This window comes from Apodemus sylvaticus, chromosome 5 (assembly GCF_947179515.1).
Source record: "Apodemus sylvaticus chromosome 5, mApoSyl1.1, whole genome shotgun sequence".
Taxonomy (NCBI): domain Eukaryota; kingdom Metazoa; phylum Chordata; class Mammalia; order Rodentia; family Muridae; genus Apodemus; species Apodemus sylvaticus.
Genome location: NC_067476.1, coordinates 143,254,813 through 143,269,196, shown reverse-complemented (window position 1 = coordinate 143,269,196; position 14,384 = coordinate 143,254,813). Strand labels below are relative to the sequence as shown.

General features: G+C 46.9%; 1 protein-coding gene across 2 annotated transcripts in view; it reads right to left on the bottom strand.

Annotated features, from left to right (window-relative positions):
• Positions 1-14,384, bottom strand: part of Ctnnbl1 (catenin beta like 1) — a 152,542-nt gene that overhangs the window by 88,245 nt on the left and 49,913 nt on the right. For both annotated transcript variants that reach the window (XR_007977993.1, XM_052184144.1), the window contains exons 4-5: positions 14,047-14,186; positions 3,190-3,287 (exon numbers count right to left, since the gene is read on the bottom strand). Coding sequence is in view for 1 of the 2 variants with exons in the window: in XM_052184144.1 (XP_052040104.1) it covers positions 3,190-3,287; positions 14,047-14,186 (238 nt within the window). In the remaining variant the exon portion in view is untranslated. The remainder of the gene's footprint in view (positions 1-3,189; positions 3,288-14,046; positions 14,187-14,384) is intronic.

The window sequence follows — 14,384 nt, the reverse complement described above, 5'->3', positions numbered from 1 at the left end:
GGGTCCTAACAGCTTCATGCTTCAGCCACGCCTCACCCTACTCTGATAGGACTTCTCCACACAATGTGAAATTCTGTGACACTTGGCCCCCAGATCTGACCAGTTCTACTTTTCATCCCACAGAGCCTACCCTGTCAACATCCTAGTCTGTATCCTCATTACAGAGTTTTCGTTTAAATGAAGCTGTCATCTTTGGATGTCTTATTTAGACCCAGGTCATCCAAATATTTAAAAAAATAAGTACTGAAAATGCTTTCGGAAACATTTTCCAACTGAAAACCGTTTAAGTCCAGCAAACATCCACAAACACTTCACCATGTGGCAGATGACGCTTATCACCATCACCTGGGAAACAGCAAGCAGCGGGAGTCCTAAAGATCCCCAGATATGCCCTGACGCCTCACATCTCCACTGTGTGACAAACATTACCGCCACCGTGCAGGTGAAACCACATGAGAAGCAAAGCAACCTTCCCAGGGCACAGTGAGCGGCAGAGCTGCGCCCTGACCAGTCCCCAGTAGGACCACAACTTGGGAAAGACCAACTGGTCCACAGAAGCTCTAATCCAATGTGGCAAGATCCTAGGTCTCTGCTGTGGAGATGAGATAGAAAAAGCTCCAAAGAGAAGAGCTGAGGCTGGGGGAGGCTTGACAGGAAGATATGAAGAGTCCCAGAAAGCTCAGGAGGCCCTTACTGCAGGCTGTCAGCTGTCTGTCACCACACTCATGAACCACATGTCTGTGGAGAGGAGAGCCAGGGAGTTCTCGTCAATGCAGTAACTCACATCTACGATATCCAGAGAAGTCCATTTCCCAGGCTCCTAAATTGATTTGTTTCAAAGCACAAATACTCCCTTTGTGTATACAGAACAGCAATGAATATGATCCAAAATTTAAAACCCCAAAGATTCCCAAGAATGCCAGGACAGCACTTTGCTCACAAATGTGCTACTCTATGGCTGGGCCTTCCAACTGGGAAAAAGACCAAGGCAATAACTGCAAACTGCACACCATAATAAATCCTGCCACATGCCCTCTAGCCTCTGCTCCAGCGAGTCCAGGCTTCCAATATTGGCCCCAAATTAAAACTATGAAGACAACTCAACCCTTGTAATATGAGAATACTTATCAAACTTCTTCCTCAATGTGGCACGAGGGCGAGATAAACGGAAGCCTACTCTCCGGCTTTGCCCACTGATTATTTACTGACGGCTTCTGAGTGGTAGCAGACAAGCAAATAACATACTAGACTCCAGAATGCTCAGTGTCTGTGATTCACAAAAGCCCCACCAGGATAAAGCCGTAAGAGCCAAAATCTTAAAATAATATAATCATAAAAAAATCCCAAACAAACAGGAAATCCTGCACAGCAGCTACCTAATGGCTCCCAAGACTGAGGAGGAACTGCTTCCTTCCAGACAGACAATAAAATCTGCAAGATGCAGGCTTTGTTGGTGGGCTTGGCAACACGGAGATACAAAGGGGGCTTTTGTGTGAGCTGCTGCTTCTATGTAGGTTCCCAGCAGCCGCCTGGCTGGCTGCTCCCCTCTCATCTTCTCCACTCACACAGGCAAAGGATGGTAATTAAAACCAGCCCAGGGACTAGGCAGGAAGGCGCACACAGGGCCACTGTAATTAACCTCTGGAAGGTAAGACTGTACAAATGACATCGTGGGGAGACAGTGCAGGAGGGAGTGCCACAGCCTTGCGACAAATGCTCCTCAAAACAAAGGCTGCCCCAGCAGATTCCTTCCCTTTCTGTACAGTGGTTCTAAGGAAAACTAAAGGTCTCAAAGCCCAGGAAAGTGGCAGTTCACTCGAGGAAGGAGCCTGAAAGGGAAACAGCCATAGAAATTTCCATGCTAGCGACACAGGGCTCTGTAGACTCCAGCCGGGCCCAGAGACAGTCCTTCATCTCCAAAGAGTTCACAACCCCTCCACTTACAGCACATGGACAGTGAACTCAGTGTGGGGGAAGAACTGGTGCTGAGAACCTTAAGAGAAGTGGTAGGCCTTGCTGCAGAGGCGTCTCCTAGGCACTGGAGTTCCCAGTCCAGCCACCTTGATCCCGAAGGCCTGTGGGTGGGCTCCCTGTGCCTACCATGAATGGCTGCAGTGGCTTCTGAGAAATTATAGACTGCTCAGAAAGCAGCACTTGCCACGGTTCTTATCAGAGAGAAGAGGCAGGAGAGGGTAAAAGAAGGAAAGGGAGGCCCAGAGACCCTAGCAGTGAGCAGAATTACCTCTCATCAGAATTAGGGTAAGAGGCTAGACCAGATCTGCCTCCCCCACTGGCTGCAATGCCTCTTCAGCCTGGAGGCCTCCCTCATCAGGTAGGGACCAACATGTGAGCAAGCTTTTGCTTCAGTGGACACAGGCATGGCCGAGGGGCCCGGCAGGAGGCCCCATGACTCTGGGCTTTCTCATATGTCCAGCTGGGACCTGGTGGACAGGGGCTGCCTGGGTGCAGCCTGGGAAACCGCTAAGGAAGTGAGCCATGTCTGAGGCTTGGCCCTGGTGATGCAAATCTTTAATTCAAACACAGAGGAAGCAAAGGCAGGCAGAGATCTGTGACTTCTGACCTCTGAGAGTTTGAAGCCAGCCTAGCCTACAAATCAAGTTCCACGCTAGCCAGGGTTCCACAGTGGGACCCTGTAACAAACAAACAAACAAACAAACAAACAAAACAAAGCATGGGATGCGGTTCTCGCCTATAGGAGAGCTCTGGTTTGCTCTTTGTTTCTAAAAATCAAAGTCTCCCTGATGACCCATCCTGTATACTGTAAATAACAGTGTCCATCCTCCCTGCAATTATAAAGCTCAAGACAGAAAGCAAACATTTGTGAGGTCTCTATCGAAAGGTTAGTAGCAACCCATCTAGCGAGTGAGGGAAAGGCGCAGACTCGAAGCAAGAAGAGAGAATACAAAGGTGCTGTTCCGCCTCTCCTGGGCCTCGGCTTCCAGGAGGATGTGGTAAGGGATAGGGATAACCAGGGCTAAGGGAAGGAGAAAGTCCTGCCTAGAGCACTTAGCTGGTACTGGGCATCTCTTCCCTCACGGTCCTGCAGCAGAAAGCACCCCAGCAGCTGCATTCCTGCACACCTCCACCCAGCCTCAACCCAGCATGCTGTGAGCACAGTGGTAAGGCCAAGTCAACATGTCGCAATCCCACACAGCATGAGTGACTTACCAGGGCATCGATGAGCACTTCCGCTCCCTCCTCACTCTCGTGGAGGGTGTCTATGTCTGTCAGCTCCTGAAGGAGATCGACCACGGCTATGGACACATGTGATGAGCGTTAAGGACATTCCATGTACATTGTGGCCCAGCTGATAGTTTGTTCAGTTTTTGGCTCCCCTCAGGTCACCGGCTGCCATCACTATGGTGATTACTACTGTCCTTCCTCTGTCAGTGGGACTCAGTGAATGCAGCTGAACTGATTCCCTTACAACTCAGTTTGCAGTTCTACTGTGTTTCAATAATTTCCAAGCTTTAAACAGATCATCTGGAGAAGCTGCATTTCCAGCTCTTTACCCTTATCTCATAACTTCAACTCTCAAGACGCAGCATGATTAGACCTGCCTGCACAGCTCCCCAGAAAGGCAGGAGAGGTTACTGTGTCTACCAGGGAGTCGTTAGAGACCACGGCAGGATAATGGGAATGGGCAATGTAAAGGGAAGGGTTTCCACAGGGCAGCACCGAGCCCCAGCCCCAGCCCTCAACCCACACAGAGGTGAGCAATGAGGCTGGAAAGACAGTAATTGTCAGGAGTGTAAGTGTCAGGAGTGTAAGTGTCAGGAGTGTAAGTGTCAGGAGTGTAAATGTCAGGGGTGTAAATGCCAGGAGTGTAAATGTCAGGGGTCTAAGTGTCAGGAGTGTAAGTGTCAGGGGTGTAAGTGTCAGGAGTGTAAGTGTCAGGAGTGTAAGTGTCAGGAGTGTAAGTGTCAGGCGTGTAAGTGTCAGGAGTGTAAGTGTCAGGAGTGTAAGTGTTAGGAGTGTAAATGTCAGGAGTGTAAGTGTTAAGGGTATAAGTGTCAGGGGTGTAAGTGTCAGGGGTGTAAGTGTAAGGAGTGTAAGTGTCAGGGGTGTAAGTGTCAGGGGTGTAAGTGTCAGGAGTGTAAGTGTTAGGAGCGTAAATGTCAGGAGTATAAATGTCAGGAGTGTTAAGTGTCAGGAGTGTAAGTGTCAGGGGTGTGTCAGTAGTGTAAGTGTCAGGGGTGTAAGTATCAGGGGTGTGTGTTAGCGATATGTTAGGAGTGTGCATGTCAGGAGCGTGTGTGTTAGGAGCATGTGTGTCAGGAGCGTGTGTGTCAGGAGTATAAGCGCTCAGGAGGGCACATTGTACTTGCATGGGACCCAAGTTTAGTTCCCAGCACCTATATCACACAGTCCCTGACTCCCTGTAACTCCAGCTGCTCCATGGGATCCAAGGCATTCCTGGCTTCCACAGGCACCTGCACACATGCACCCCTCCCCCAAAGACCCAACTAAAGTAAATGTTTTTAATGTGTACAATGGAATCGAAACATGGGGAAAAAGGAGGAAAAAGAGAGTGGTTTAAGCAAAAGGAAACAAGGCGGAGGAGAAAAGAGTGGTTTTGAAACTAGAAGGCAGAACTAAGCTTTCTTTTCCTAGAAAAACAAACTTCTCTGTCTCTCTTCTCCCTCACATCACCTACATTTATTGAATGTTCATGATTAATAAAGCACCACGAAGTGGTAAAGACAAACCCATCCATGGTTCCAGTCCTCAGTCTCCTCCTCCATGGAAGGACAATCACAGACATTTGAAATCTCAGACCGCAGGCAGCAACATGTATCAAAAAAGGACACAGACTGGGAACTGTACACATGACCTGAGGGAGGAGATTGGGAATGACTTCCTGAAAGGACACTGGCCAGAAATCAGGCGACAAGGAAGATGGGGCCCTGCAAGCTAGGGAGTAAAGCCATAGGAACAAAAGCACGGATACTGGAGTTCACAAACACGGAGGGAGAGAGAGCAGAGAACTGGGAGCACATTCTCATTTGGTGAAGAAAAGACTGCATAAGCAGGCTGGAGAGGGCGGCCCAATGGGTAAGAGAAGTCGCCATGCAATTGTGAGGACCTGAGTTCAGGTCCTAGCACTGACACAAACAGCCAGGTGTGGGGGTGGAAGGGAGACAGGAGGCTCATGGGGCTTGCTAGCCACCCGCTTAGCTCAAGCTTCAGCAAACGCCCTGTATCTCAGGGACAAGGGGACAGGAATAGAGCAGGACATCCCAACATCCTTCTGTGGTCTCTATGAATGCATGCATACAGAGGCGCATGCATGCATGCACACACACATGCATATGATAAATTAAAAAAAAAAAAACAGGTTTTTTGGTTTGTTTTTTCAAGATAGGGTTTCCCTGTGTAGCCTTGGCTGTCCTGGAACTTTCTGTAGACTGGACTCACCTTGAATTCACCTGTCGCTGCCTTCCAAGTGCTGGGATTAAAGACATGTATTACCACAGAGCCATTTTCTCAAAAGAGAAAGAAAACAAAATGAAGAGGCAAGCGAGAGTTGTGTGGGCACCACGGTGTGCTGGGAGGAGAACTGGGTCAGGGTGCACAGACGGTAGGGAGGTAGGGGCCACGCCTGAAGGGGACGACCCACTCCAAAGCTGTGAAACACAGAGTGTAGAAGTGGAGACAAGGTCAAGCCAGGACAGCAGAAAGAAAAACAGAAGAGGTAGGACACACTGACAAGAATGGCAGAAACACTGACTGCTAACTGATGACCTAGGGATTGTATGGACAGTTTTTGCTGAAAGAAAAAAAAAAAAAGGAGGTTTACTGACTAGATGGCTGTCATGAATAAGTAATTACACTTTTTATGTCTCTTTTACTCTTAAAGGTGATATTTACCCAAACCACAAAAGTGCTACAGACAGGATAATGAGCTTAAAGGTCTTTGGACAAAAATCTTTCACATTTTATAAATGAGGTAACCAGAAAGCTGTTGACACAAAAGACCATGGGTCATACTTGACATACAATACATCCAAATACATAAGTCACTTCAATTAAACTTTTAAAAAGCTAACATATTAATGCCTAGAAACCCCAGTGATACCCTGCAGGCAGGTTTGTCCTCAATGAAAGCCAAAACAGCCTCCATCATAAAGCCACCATTTTAAACACCATCACTGCACCAGGGGCCAGGTACTGAGTTCTCACAAGTAAAGCACAAGCCTCATTTTACAGACCAGAAAGCCCAAGTGCAGAGTGCGTATTACACCCACAACACAAGAACCAAGGGAGCATTCCGGGTCACAATCCCTGATCCTAGCCATACGCCATGCCACGCCTTTCTCACTGATGCATGGTGCAATCACAGCTAGACTCAGGTAAATTCTGGTTTAATGGAATTACTGTAACCACAGAAGTCCCAGTATTTATTTCTACCATAAATTATTAAAAGTCTTAGGTTAAAAGATAAAATGTTAATAACTCCTCATCTAAGAAACTCCCATGTTTAAACGCTCTCAAAAAGTTCTTAGGTGTGATAACCCATCATCATGCTTACTTAATATGCACAGCAACCTTCTATCGAACATCTATCTACCCACGCATTTGCCCACCCCTCTATCTATCCACAACCCATCCTTTTCTCCCTCCTTTCCTCCAATAACCCACCCACCCCTTCATCTATCATCTACCCACCCCTCCATCTATCTACTGATCTTTCTATACACCCACCAACCTACCCACCCATCCCGCGATCTGCCCACTGACCTATCCACCTGCCAAGCCTACATCTATCTATCTATCTATCTATCTATCTATCTATCTATCTATCTATCTGTCTATCTATCTATCCAGTGACTGCTCTGTCTACCCAGCAGACGACCTCTGCATCTACCCACTGACCCCATCATTCATCTACCAGTCACCTGTCGTCTAGAGGATGAGGATCTGAATCAGGTACAATAAATAGTACCATTCCATCCCTGAGCGACAGCAGAAATTATTACTAATTAATTAGTATGTATAATTATTCATAAAATAGACTAAAGACAAAGTGGATACAGACGGCCACCAACTCATGATGGTTTGATTTCAATTTGTTGACTTTACCGAGGTGTGAAAGAACATGTTCAGACGAAAATACAAATTTAGACTTTGAGATTTGATCTTCTCCACACTATAAACAGCAGTACAATACTCTGCTTAATGCTGGGCAGAGCCATGAGCTATAATTTCTGGCTGGCATCAGATCATGAGAGTGATGGACCTGTGTCCTCTTGCTAGACTACATATGATAGCCTAGAAGTACTGCAGACATTTTTGTCTTTAAATAGTTCAACTTAGTGATGAGTTTATTGCACCTGGCTGGGTGACAGATGAGTCAGCAAAAAGGTCAGAGGTCACACAACATGCTCATCTTTGCTTTGATGAGCAGAATGGTCTGATGATCAACACCAGCCATAGAACCTTGCACAGCCCCTCTATTTCTTTATGTCTTAGTTTCCTTATCTGTAAAACACAGGTGATCATCTATAACCAACTGATGTCCTTATATGACTGTAAGAAAGAAAAGAGGCAGACCTACCAAGGTCGTGTAAGTCAAAACTCAAGTTTTCATGTACAAGAACCATCACTGAGGACATCATTCTTTTGACAGCCTCTACAGTCTAAAACTAGCACTGTATGGTCTCCTTTCTGCGTCACACTGGTTTGGAAGACCTTACTATTGTTGCTTCTAAAACCGTTAGAGCAGATCTTACTTATCTTTGTTTGGTCTCACACCAAGTGCCAATGTATCACATCGGACATAGGACTTAAGCTGAAAAATTAATAATGTAGGTAGCTGTATATAGGAACCCAATGGCTTTTTACCGTTCTACCAAGAAAAGTCATTTCATATAGTGCTCTAGTAGATTCTTTCCTGGCTGGCTTTCCTGCCTCATTTGAGAATAAGCTACTCATTAGATCTAACAAGTATCTTATCCGATCCACCACCGATTATACATAAAATCCTCGATTTTTCCAAAATAGCATTTCAGAAGCCAATAAAGAGACCATAATTATGACCACCAACTCCTAGTGAAAATAACATAACCACAAGGAGGAGGTCATTTGAAAATCAGAAAAAGGAACAAGGACCAGGACTAAATGGATAGACACACCTCTACCATAGGCAGACACTGAGCATAGTGCTCCATCACAGGCAAACACTGGGCACAACACTGTACTACAGGCTGACACTGGGCACAGCACTGTACTACAGGCAGACACTGGGCACAGCACTGTACTACAGGTAGACACTGGGCATAGCACTGTACTACATACAGGCAGACACTGGGCATGGATGCAAGGCTTCTGCAGTGCAGTTACAATCTCAACTGCAAAGCTCTCCCATCTAAGCATAATGGGAAGACAGAGAGCCTGTCTCTCTGAGGATGACTAAAGCACAGCTGGGTTTGGTTTAAGAGCCTGTTTTGTCATGTTGGGTAAAAGGGCCACCCCACTTCCTCCCCCGGTGTCTGCCCACTCCCAGGGCAGTATGTTTGCATAAAAGTGAACTGGAGAAGACCAGCTGGGCATGAACAGCCGCTCACACAGAGGCTTTTGGACAAAAGTGGTGCTTCCTTCTGCTGTGTGTTTTGGCTGTAGATATTTGGTTTGGGGCCTGATCCTTAGTATTGGTTCAGAAACTGTTAATCTGATTAACATCAACAGAGATGTGTCCACAAGGATAAAGTTATTAAAAGAAGAGGAGGAAGAATGGGGAGCACTGGACAGATGGCTTCTTAAAAGTCATTTAAAGATAAACCAGTTGAAGGATATATGTGATTGAATGCAGCAAATGAGTCCCTATTAATATCAACAGGCACCCACTCGTCACAGAGGTATCTAAGGCAGGCCACACGCACTGTAACCTTTGAAGGCATGGCTTCCTTACAGCTACAAGCAAGATCAAGAGTTATAGTAAGATGGATCTCCTTTTCTAGCCTGTCACTTTAGCTCTTTATTTGTAAGCCTAATCTAAACATGTTCTTTACAACGTAACACGTGACTCCAGAAACAAGGGTGGTGGATCAGTAGGCATTATCTAGGAAGTCATGTGACAGAAGACGTGAAGAAAATAAGACAATTCTTTCTGTTGTTATTTTCAGTCTGGAAATACCAGATTAAGACTAGCTCCTAAAAAGCCAGCAGCTCAAGATATGCAGGGCTTGTTAGGCAGGGCTTGCTGGAGAGCAGCCGAGCGGGAACCGGCTCCCTCCCAGTCCAATTAGAAAGAAGGCCCCTCGGCGGCTTAAGCCTTCACAGCCCTGTTCGTGCTCATTACTGCTGGGTCTATAACACAAGGCGCCCTGGACTACAGTGCACCCCCTCTGGGGGAACACGGTGTCTCAGTCAGTTGGTTCCACTTTAGCACTCCCAGACCAAACTGCTCAAGTTCAATTGATCCCTATTGGTCTAAGAAAAACAAGTCTGCTCCTTTTCCAAATTCCCACCGTAATTCTTCATAAAATAGGAAGGGCAACTCTACAAGCTTTCCAGTTTGCTAAAGTCTGCACAGGTACTATCTCAGAAAACAGTGGTAACCATCACTCCCTAAAGCTGGGCCACACAAGAAGGAGCTGTCCCATTGCCACCAGGGGAATATGGACAAATTTCTCCCTTCCTGCACAGCCAGGCAGATATCACAATGAGAGCTCTCTCTCTCTCTCTCTTTTTTTCCCTCCTGAATCACAAGTGCAGGGAGAAGGCAGAAGGGATGGCCTGATCCCTTCTGAAAGGATAGGGCAGCACAGTTACCTTCCTTCCTCTAGACAAAGAAATCTAGTATCAGGTATCAGGAGACATCGCGACGAGCACAGGCAGGCATCAACTGACCAGTAGAAAGCACTGACAAACCTGAACCTCCCTCATTCATATCCACCAGAAGCTTCCTATCTCTAGCCTTCAGTTCCAGGCTGGCCCCGAGCCAGGGATGATGTTCCTCTCCTTAGAGCCCCAAGTCATTTCCTCAGCGTGTGGCGACAAGGCCCCTCCCAACATGTGCCAGGCATGGGCGCTCTGCTCTTAGCCACGGGGTTGTCGCTTGCTTCCTAGTAATGTACAACGTGCTTAGCATATTACAGAAGAACCTGAGAGCAGTCACATCTACCAAAAAGACTTCGGCAAGGTAACACTGACTGGACACTCAGTCAAGAACATGGCAAATAACACAGTAACAGGATGCTTACACTCCAGTTGCTATGAGGACTGTTTTAGAAGTTTGTCACAGAAGAGGGTGGCCAGCTACCACCTGTAGTGATGTTGCTACTCAAGTAGATACTCTCTATTTGAGGTATTCCTCTTCATGTCTTCAGATAAATTAAGAAAACACCAGGCCAGAACCAAACTGTTGGCGAGTAATACCTGAGAAAACTATCTTTCACATCTTTGCTTTTACCTTTTTAAATTAATTTACTTCACATCTCCACTGTAGCATCTCCCTGTCCCTCCCCCTCCCCTCACCTCCCTGCCATCTTTTCTCTTCAGAAAAGGCTCAGAAAAAGGGAGGCCTCCCATGGTTACCAACCTGCCTTAGCAGGTCAAGCTGTAGTAGATGCAGAGAATTTCCTCCTACTGTGGCTAGGCATGGCAAGGGGGAAGAGATCCAAAGTGGGCAACAGCAGGATCCAGCGCCTGCCCGTCCCATGCCTGCTTTCTGGTTGGTGGTTCAGTCTCTGTGGGCCACTATGGGCCCAGGTTAGGTGATTCTCTGTTTTCTTGTGGGCTTCTATTTTCCTATAGCAACACTCCAAACAGTTCACACCCAATACAGGAGGGGTGGGGGTGTTGTTGGCACTCTAAAAATGCTCAGATCATTATGTTATAGGATAGTATTAAAAAATGCAATATTTTTGAGAGGGCAGCAGCTGCTTGGTTCCACCTCATGCTTCTTCTAAACACATTTAATGCAATGTAAGGTGGGTCCCCTCCCCCTCTCCTTACAGACCAGAGTTCTACTCTGCATCCAGCCCATAACCCAGCCTCTGGGGGACCACTGACAGCTGACGAGCCCTCAGCAGTGGCAGTGGTGCGGAGAGCCAGGATCAACTGCTCAGCGGCTTCTCACGGTTGAAAGAACTGAAGGACGAGGCACAAGCTGTTGCCTCCTATCCGCTGCCTCTTAAGGTTACAACAAACCAGACTCAGATCCAATTAAAATCCCCATCATTTATGTTTCCTCAGAGAAGGACAAAGCAGAGATGACCTGTGCTTGGTGGGAACACACTAGCCATGTATGGTCCTGTGTGATAAATGAAGAGTTAAAAAAAGATTAAAAATTGAAGTCATGACAACCATGAAATTGTTTATTCATGGTAAGGTGTTGCGGGCAGTTACAGCTGTACAACAGTAAATCGTTAACAACCGTTTCCTGAGAATTTCCATTATAGATCACAGATAAGCTGGTGCGGCATTGGGGAGATCACCATGGCGAAGACAGCATGCTAGCTGCAAGTCGGGAGGGCCTCCCCTTTCCTGAAACCACTTTCAAGAAAACTCGTACTTTGAAGAGGCTGACATTTACCCTAATTGCTGCATCTAATTAAAATTAAGGTAATTAAAAATATTTCAAATGCACTTTAAATGTGATGTGGGGCATAATTAAAAATCAGATTTTAAAAAATATCATTAGGGCAGTTGGGTAAGGGCTGGCAGAAAGGAGAGAGGAACAGCCTGGCCCCGGGAAAACAGGGGAAAATGGCAGTCTGTCAGACACTATAGGGAGATATGGTCTTCCCCTTTCACAGACCACGACGCACCAACTTGAACATCTGTGCCCTTGCCTCTCCCAAGAAAACGGATGTGGAGCAGCGCAGCCCATGTCAGCCCTTTCCCCAGCAGAAATGGCCGGTGAATCAGGAATGTCTGCAGCTTGCAGCACAGCTCATATTGTTTTGAATTAGCAGGGAAGGGTGAATGAGATCTGAGTTTCCAGAAACAAAACAGGGAATTTCTGTCTTAATATGTTAGTGACAGGTGAGTAAGGAACTCTGTCAAGGGCACGACTCCAAGTATCTTCAGGAAATGCAGGGACAGGGACATGATGTGCCAGCCAGCCCTGACTGCCAGTTAGCTGTGGGGTGCACCCGAGAGTCAAGTCTGCAGGCCACCTGGCCCGGCCTGGGTGGGGAAGTTCCAGGCCAGTGAGATCCCCCTTTCTCAAACCGAAAGCGGAAGGTGCCTGAGGACTACACCTGAGGTTGTCTTCTGATCTCCACACACGTACTGTGTCCTGTCCCTGTACCTGCATGCATGCATGCACGCCCGCACGCACGCACGCACAAATAAATACAATAGCAAATGACAGATGAATCAACAAGGTATAGGCTAAGCCTGGTGGGACTTGGAAAGCAACTATTCAATATGTGAATCAGAGCTAGAATGCCCCGTCATTGAATCTGCCCATAAGTAGGCCAGTTTTTATCAGGACAGACAGAACTAATGTTTATATCCCCACCCCCAGTTCCTATGTTGAAGCCTAATTTCCAGGGTGATAATACTTGGAGGCAGGGACTTCGGGAAGTGAAGAGGCCAGAGGCCTCACAGGTAAGATCAATGTTCTTATAAAGAACCTTGACAAGCTCCTTACCCTCTCACCATGAAAGGACACAGAGGAAAAAAAAAAAAAAAAAAAAAAAAAAAGGCTAAGTGGAACCAGAAACCCAAATGACCAGATTCCAGAATCGGCAGCCTTAATGGACTGTCTAACACCAGCCTACAGGAAACAATTCTCTTAGCCATTTATGAGCCACTTGTCCATGGTTCTTTGTAATAGCAGCACAAGTGGCAGTACCCAGCATGCTTATCAGTTAATGCTCTCTGAGCACCTGAACAGTGGGTGCTGCTGAGGCCCAGCACTAAGCTCACACCTAACAGCACCCAGTCGGGTCTATAAATGACCATGTGGGACAGCTGGCTCGGAGACCAGGTGATCCAGAACCCCACAGCAAGCCCTGTCATCCTGGAGATGGGTTGAGCTGTTCTTAACAGTACAGTATATGAAGCATCAGAAATGTCTTGAGATTGCCCTTCAAGAAGCCACATTAAACCTATTCACTGATTTATTTCTGTGAAAATGATCAGTCAGGAAACAGCCTAGTCAGACATGCTCTCAGGAGAGAGATTACCAGAAAGATGAAACTAACAAAAGCAGGAGCAGATTTCCTGTGACTATCACTCTAGCAGACCCACAACATTTATCTCTTACCTTTGGAGACCTGGATTCCAACGACTAGACTGGGTTTCACGAGCACACCCCCATGCATAGCACATGGAACACCTACACTGCAGACCGCACACATCAGCAGAGACAAAGTGTGAGATGGTTTGAGGCGTCCTGACACAGATTTTGTTACACAGAACATTAGTAAGTAGTACCTACTATGTGCCAGGAACTATGCATGACAAGCTAATGTCTCTGATTTCTTCAATAACACTAAGGGACAAGGTTTTAAACTCTAGTTTTGCAGGTGAAAATATCAAATTTTACTGAAAACGAGGCTAGGAACCAAGCCCACCTTGTCTGTTTAGGTGTAAAGCTCATTCATCAAGCAGGAAATACCCAGTCTTCTTTTAAGGAACTTGAAAATAGTAGTGGGCAGAACAGACAGGCTTCCCTCTCCTCTGGACGTCCTGACAAACACTCTGCCATGGTTCGCTGCCTCCTCCAGCCTCAATCCACAGAGCCATCTGTTAGCAGGCTGATGTCTCCATCAACACATTCAGGTTTGTCTGCTCTTACCTCAATGAGGAGCCTCCAAACGCTGACCTGGAAAACTACTGCTATTGGGTTGCGGGTGTGTTCTAGCACTGACAGAGATGATCTGCCCAAGGTATGTGCATAGATAAGGCTCTGGCTTTCAGGAGTAAGAGTGGTGTGCATTTCAGGATGAAGAACGCTCAAATGGCAAGAGAACCGCGGCCGTGACAGCAGCCATCAGTGGAGACAGGCAGGCGGAGAGAGAAAGCCGCTCTCCCGTGTCAGCCTTCCACCGCACAGATGAAGGATATCTGTATTATCGTGTCCCAGCAAGCCGAGAAGTGACTGCACAGCACTCAGCTCCACGAGAAGATGGTACAGGTCAGGCATGGTGGCCACCACGTGCATCTCCTGAATGATGTCATTGAGGTCCAGCTCGGATTCCATGAACCTAGAGGGGAGAACAGAGCAGGGTCACTGGACAGCAAGGGGCAGTCTTGGCATGTGACAGCAAACAGCAACACAATCCAGACTGACACAATCTGTCAAAATGTCGACGGCAGACCAACCAAGAAGTACACTCATCCAGACATCATACTGCCACACGGTTTCCCTGGGAAATCGATTTCCTCATTACAAAAATCAATCT